Source organism: Oncorhynchus mykiss, chromosome 12 (genome assembly GCF_013265735.2).
Source record: "Oncorhynchus mykiss isolate Arlee chromosome 12, USDA_OmykA_1.1, whole genome shotgun sequence".
Taxonomy (NCBI): domain Eukaryota; kingdom Metazoa; phylum Chordata; class Actinopteri; order Salmoniformes; family Salmonidae; genus Oncorhynchus; species Oncorhynchus mykiss.
The window spans coordinates 85,181,081-85,188,161 of record NC_048576.1 but is presented as its reverse complement, the minus strand read 5'-3'; the positions used below and the strand labels follow the sequence as shown (position 1 = coordinate 85,188,161).

The following is a 7,081-nucleotide window of genomic DNA, read 5'->3' as shown; positions in this document are numbered from 1 at the left end:
CCACTTGACACAGACTTCAATTCAACTTCTATTCCACCTTAGTTCAACCTAATTTCATTGAAATGGTGGAAAGAACGTTGATTCAACCACTGTGTGCCCAATGGGATATTCTCACAGTGAAGACTAATAATATACCTAGTAAAATAGATATCATCTCGATTAAGCTAACTTGAAGAAGTAACTGTAAAACAGACTAGATATACAGAAATGAGAACTAGGCAGCCTAATGAAAACTCAGTGCAGTGATCATGATTCATCTGTATGTCTTTGATTATAACAAATCAGGGTTCTGCGTTCAGCTCACTACTCATGCCATCCGTTCAGGGAAACGTGTGGGCGGGTGAATTGTTTTCACTGTCGGTCGGGAGTGTGATTGGTGTCTTAACTTCCAAATGGCAGACGGTGGAAAAGGGGACGCCGTGGTGTGTCAACATGTGCGGATACCAAGCCATCTCTCTCTCTCTCTCTCTCTCGCTCTCTCTCCCCCTTAGTCTCCACACTCAGACGCGTCGCAGACACATTTTCAGTATTATTTCAAGAAGTACAACCAATGCTTTTCAGCCAATACTCTTAAATACTTTCTCATATAATCCATATTATCCAACGTGCACACGCTTGCTTGTGACAGCCTGTCAGCCTTGCGTTGTGCAGAGAGAGAGAGAGAGAGGGAGAGAGAGAGAGAGAGAGAGAGAGAGAGAGAGAGAGAGAGAGAAAGAAAGAAATATATAGCACAAACTTGTCTAGAGAACACATCACATGCAGAACGTCACAGTATTATCCCCGCGTGATTCCCCTCCTCCCTCCAAATCCCCCTCTCACATCTGTCCATCCGCGCGCCCAACCGTCGATCTATCGACCGACACCGTCTTTCTCATTCTTTTTCCCAAGCAGCCTGAACACATATAATGTTTCGTATAGATGTATCGCCGCACAAACATATCCAACAACTGTAACTCAAATAGGCAATGTTTCCATTAGGCTATTGCGTCCTACACGAATTCTAGCCTACATCATCAAACTGAATTCCAACATTTAAAAAACTAACAACACAATCACCAACACAAAATCGGCTATTGAAAGCAGTAGGCTTTGCCTACAGAACCATGTCGTCTACTAGTACTGCTGCGTCGATAGACAGACAACGCAGAGCTTATGTTTAGCGCAGGTGGCTGCTCTGCAAGCAACAGCATTCGCCCGGTACCATCGATCCGTTTCCCTCTGAACTATTCATTACTATGCGACTACAGGAGCATGCCATTTACAAAATAATTCACATTCGCTTGGAAGGTAAACAAATTATTACAGTACCTCCTCTGATTTCCGTTCCAAAATATTCTTCCAAGGCTTGAAGCAAAGAGGCAGATTTTTTTATATTCTCTGCCAACGCCGTAGTTCAGCTGCACAGCGCGCGAGTGATAAGAGCGCGCGCGAGATAGAGAGAGCGACAGAAAGAGAGAGAGACCTCTATGTGGAGGTAATGCCACTCCTGCTTAGATTGAATTGCAATGGGCTCAGTGGAGGCTCCTCAGAGGAGGAAGGGGAGGACCATCATCCTCTGTTTGCAACTGTTGGACTAATGACTACAGCCTAGATAAACTAGATGCTGTCAAGTGTGTGTAAGGCGGTATTGAATGTGCCACTGTCTGTCCATGTCCATCATAAACGACATTGACCACCACTGACTGGGCTATTTGCTACTAACATAACAACAACTAGACCCACTATAAATGAACAGTGGGCTAATGTCAATGAATATATCTTATTTGTCTGCAAATGTAATGTCTTAGACACATTTCACTTTGACACAATCAAACTAGTCATTCCTCAGAGTGGTTTTATGGGTTTTATCAGGTAAATCTGGTATTCCACTCACTCAGCAATGCAGAGAGCCCCTAGCACCTGGAGAGGAGGTGGGTGCATTGACTAATCCTCTGTTGCCCTCACCCTAACTCAATCCCTTTCTGACTCACCCTACCTCACCCCTCAATAGCTCTGTTACATACTGTATACAACCTCAGCCTTCAATATCCCCCACTCCCCAACCAACCTCACCCCTCAATAGCTCTGTTACATACTGTATACAACCTCAGCCTTCAATGCCCCCCACTCCCCAACCAACCTCACCCCTCAATAGCTCTGTTACATACTGTATACAACCTCAGCCTTCAATGCCCCCCACTCCCCAACCAATCTCACCCCTCAATAGCTCTGTTTCATACTGTATACAACCTCAGCCTTCAATACCCCCCACACCCCAACCAACCTCACCCCTCAATACCCCCCCCCCCCCCCCCCCCCCAACAATACTCCCCTCCCCAACCAACCTCACCCCTTATGACCCCATCAATCTAGACAGAGATAGAAAGAAAAGGGGTAGGAGACAGGAGTAGGAGAGAGAGAAAAGCCCTTATGAGTGTCTGTGTGTGGTCTTCTGTTGGACGGGTGTTGGACCAGACCAGTGGTGAGACAGGGAGTATGGAGTTGTGGCCAGAAACACCTGTCAGAGGATTATCCCACAGGACAACATGGAACACTGAGGAAGCTGCATGTAATGGGAACTGCGTTTGTGTGTGAAAAAAGTGAATGAATTAATATATGGGAAGATGTACAGTATATTATTTATTTAGGCTATGTGGGAAGATATGATATAAACAAGGGTAAAGAAGTGGGGATGTGAGTGGGAGGGATGTTGAACCAGTCTGGTTCACATGTATGAACATGCTCAAACTCAAATAGTACATATCTCTACATATAGTACATATAACTGTGTGTGTGTGTCTGTGTGCGTGTGCGTGTGTGTGTGTGCGTGTGTGTGTGTGCGTGTCTGTGTGTCTGTGTGTATGTCTGTGCGTGTGCGTGTGTCTGTGTGTGTGTGTGTGTCTGTGCGTGTGTGTGTGTGTGTCTGTGCGTGTGTGTGTGTGTGTGTGTGTGTGTGTGTGTGTGCCAATGTCCTAGTGACTCAAGTATCGGGCTGAGTATGATAATACAAGGTAGATAACTGAGAATGCTGCATAGATACGTGTATGATACACCCCTGTCATGTGCAGACGTGCAGTACTCCACACATGCAGCACCTAGAGCATCATCGGGGAGCAGTAAGATGACTTGATTGTTAAGAGAATCATGTTCTCAATGTTCATAAACTGAACCTCAATTAAACTGCTCAGTCTGCAACCCAGAATTTGTAAGATGCTAGTTGAACGAAACAGACAGAGTCCCAGCCTACAATAGCCAGAATGTTTATTTACGAGAGCTCTGAAAATCATACAATGCACATAGCCTTTTATACCTCACATTTGGTCATACCATACCCCATACCCCTTATAAATGCCCCTCTTCTCTAACACTGTCAATGCTTTTTACAAGTCTACTCCAACATATACATTGCTTATCATATCTTGCAACATGTTACATAATCTACTGCAAGCCTAACGGTTTCTCCCCTCCCTGGGTGGAGAGACCTCCTTCCCTGTTATTAGTTTCACAGTGGTCACATGTGGTCTGCCACAGTTCCTTGTCTGGGGCGGCAGGGTAGCCTAGTGGTTAGAGCGTTGGACTAATAACCGGAAGGTTGCAAGTTTAAATCTGTCATTCTGCCCCTGAACAGGCAGTTAACCCACTGTTCCTAGGCCGTCATTGAAAATAAGAATTTGTTCTTAACTGACTTGCCTAGTTAAATAAAGATAAAATAAAAAAACAGTTCCTCTTTTTCTATGCACAATTCTAGTCTTATGATTCAAATACATCTCACTCCATTATCCAGTGACAGGGTGGAATACTGTTAGTTATTGCCTTAACATTAATTTTAAAGTATAAATCATTTAGTCATTATCTTACCATTACCTTAAACATATGAATCTCCATAACATTGATAGATTACAAACTATGATCTGATTCATCATAATTATGTCCCTAGACCAGAGACAGAGTGGGGGGAACAGGATCTCTTCCTGAGTCTTTTTGGTTCCAACCTTCAGGGCATGTGTTGAGAAAGAGAGCAACTCCGTTTGGGCTGATCTGTGACCCACTAGCACCTCCCTCGGTAAGAGGGGAATGATGCAACCTCACTTACACACCAGGATACTTTATTGACACGCACAAACGCACACGCACGCACACACACACACACACTAACACACACTAACACACACTAACACACACACACACACACACACACACACACACACACACACACACACACACACACACACACACACACACACACACACACACACACACACACACACACACACACACACACACACACACACACAGACGAAATGTACATGCAAAGGTAGTTGAATGGTAGTGGTTGTGAAACAGAAGAAACAGAGGTAATGAATCCCCTGTACACAACACTATAACTGATAGCACAAGGATGTTATCAAGGGAAGGAAGAAAATGTACTCTGAACAAAAATATAAATGCAACATGCAACAATTTCAAAGATTTTACTGAGTTACTGTTCATATGAGGAAATCAGTCAATTGAAATACATTCATTAGGCCCTAATCTCTGGATTTCTCATGAATGTGAATACAGATATGCATCTGATACCGTAACCCTAGTCTAAACCGTGTCTAAGCAAGGGGAGAGGATCATATCAAAGTTCATTTAGCTATTTGATTTCGAATTTTAAGACCCCTTAAGGTATCAAAAATATATATAAAAAAATGATTGGTTGAAACATTGAATTTGGCAAAATATCTCCTTATTTTCCATAAACAAATTGAACTGGTACCAGGGACCTTCAGAAGAGTGTTGTGAGGCTTGTGTCCTAGAGAAAAATGGAGAACACCGGTTTGTTTGTGAGAGTCTCAGCTGTCCACAGAGTGGTCATATTAGTGTGTAGCCCAAACCATTTTGACACTATAGACAGAAGTTGGCAGAAGAGGCTGTTCCGACGTCAGACGAGTCTTGTGGGGTTTGTGGGCTTCCTTGAGCAAAATGGAGAACACCAGTGTGTTCTTTCAGTGGTCATAATCATTTGTTTGCAATTCGAACTTTACAGACATTTTTGCGAGAAGACCGATTTTCAGGATGCCTCATGCTCTGACAAACACCGCTCCAGCTCTGCCACCTTTCACCACAGATGCAGGAGGGGGATATTGCCAGATGCGGTGGATTGAGCACTTGCAGAAAAACTGATATCTCTAGCTTAAACAAACAGATTTTGATGGGGATTGTTTTATTATGTTAATTCGATTTCTGGAAATTGTAGGCTAAGGGTTAAAAAAAAGGTAGGGTTGTGGATCAGAAAACCAGTCAGTATCTGGTGTGACCACCATTTGCCTCATGCAGAGTGACACATCTCCTTTGCGTAGATTTGATCAGACAGTTCCTTATGGCCTATGGAATGTTGTCCCACTCCTCTTTAATGTCTGTTCGAAGTTGTTGGATATTGGCGGGAACTGGAACACGCTGTCGTGCACGTCCATTCAGAGCATCCCAAACATTCTCAATGGGTAACATGTCTGGTTAGTATGCAGGCCATGGAAGCACTGGGACATTTTCAGCTTGCAGGAGTTGTGTACAGATCCTTGCGACATGGGGCCGTGTATTATCGTGCTGAAACATGAGGTGATGGCGGTGGATGAATGGCACAACAATGGGCTTCAGTGAGGACGACGAGCAAGCAGATGAGATTCCCAGAGATGATTTCTGACAGTTTGTGCAGAAAATATTCAGTTGTGCAAACGCACAGTTTCATCAGCTGTCCGGGTGGCTGGTCTCAGATGATCCCACAGGTGAAGAAGCCAGATGTGGAGCTCCTGGGCTGGTGTGGTTACACGTGGTCTGCGTTTGTGAGGACAGTTGGACGTACTGCCAAATTCTCTAAAACGACGTTTATGGTAGATAAATGAACATTCAATTATTTGGCAACAGTGCTGGTGGATATTCCTGTAGTCAGCAAGCCAATTGCACCCTCCCTCAAAAATTGAGACATCTGTGGCATTGTGTTGTGTGACTGCACATTTTAGAGTGGCCTTTTATTGTCCCCAGCACAAGGTGCACCTGTGTAATGGTCATGCTGTTTAATCAGCTTTTTGATATGCCCCACCTGTCAGGTAGATGGATTATCTTGGCAAAGGAGAAATGCTCAGTAACAGGGATGTACACAAATTTGTGCACAAAATTTGAGAGAAATAAGATTTTTGTGCGAATGAAACATTTCTGGAAACTTTTATTTCATTTCATGAAACATGAGACCAACACTTTAGATTATATTTTTGTTCAGTATATATGCTACCTGACATATTACAATACAGCTATAGACAAAGATATTATGCAACAATAGTATCAACTACGAAGAACAATATACAAATATCGCACAACTCACTCTGCACGCACACTATCCCACAAGCTCAGAGATATGAGTCCAGCAGTTGTTGTGCAGGACAGAGATGAGCTTGCTGCTCTCTCTGTGACTGCTTGAAGTAGAGTTTGTGATCTGGGACCCAAGCTGACTGCCTGTGATGACCCCACAGTGTCATAAGGCCCCTGGCAACCATGACCCCTAGCAACAAATCGTTGGCCAGTGTCCTAGGTGTGAAGGGCCAGTTTATGACCCCCCTGGCCTGCTTGGTTCCAGTGGGTGAGGGTAGCCAACTACAGAAGTTAGAAAGAGAGGGCTGTGAGAGAGCTGTGATATGGTGTGCTAAGAGTCTCTGGCAGGGAATTCGTAACAGATTGGTCATATCACTGTATCACTAACTAACCCCCAGGCCTGTTGGACAGAAAGACCCACTACATCTCAGAGACTTTAAGCACAATTACAGACACAATATGGAAGACTTCACTGAAATCCCAATCGACCTCTGCCCCTTAGGATATGGAAAAATATCACCCATCCAATTAAACAGCAAAGTAAAGCAACTACCATGTTATCCTATATGCACCTTCCAGAACTAAAGGAGTGCCTGGAGGAGAGTAGAGGAGAACTGGAGATTGATTTGGAATTCAGTAAATGTCTGCCCACTGGGCAAAAACTGATTGAATCAACATTGTTTCCATGTCATTTCAACCCCCAAAATAAATGTGCTGATGTTGAATCAATGTGGAAAAAATCATCAACATACAG

The 7,081-nt window shown here is 43.8% G+C and overlaps 1 protein-coding gene across 1 annotated transcript in view; it reads right to left on the bottom strand.

Annotated features, from left to right (window-relative positions):
• Positions 1–6,543: 6,543 nt before the first annotated feature.
• The window catches only part of LOC118937829 (adhesion G protein-coupled receptor E2-like), a 13,245-nt gene continuing 12,707 nt past the window's right edge, over positions 6,544–7,081 (bottom strand). Inside the window, exon 21 of the mRNA XM_036939543.1 lies at positions 6,544–6,609. Coding sequence (XP_036795438.1) covers positions 6,544–6,609 — 66 coding nt within the window. The remainder of the gene's footprint in view (positions 6,610–7,081) is intronic.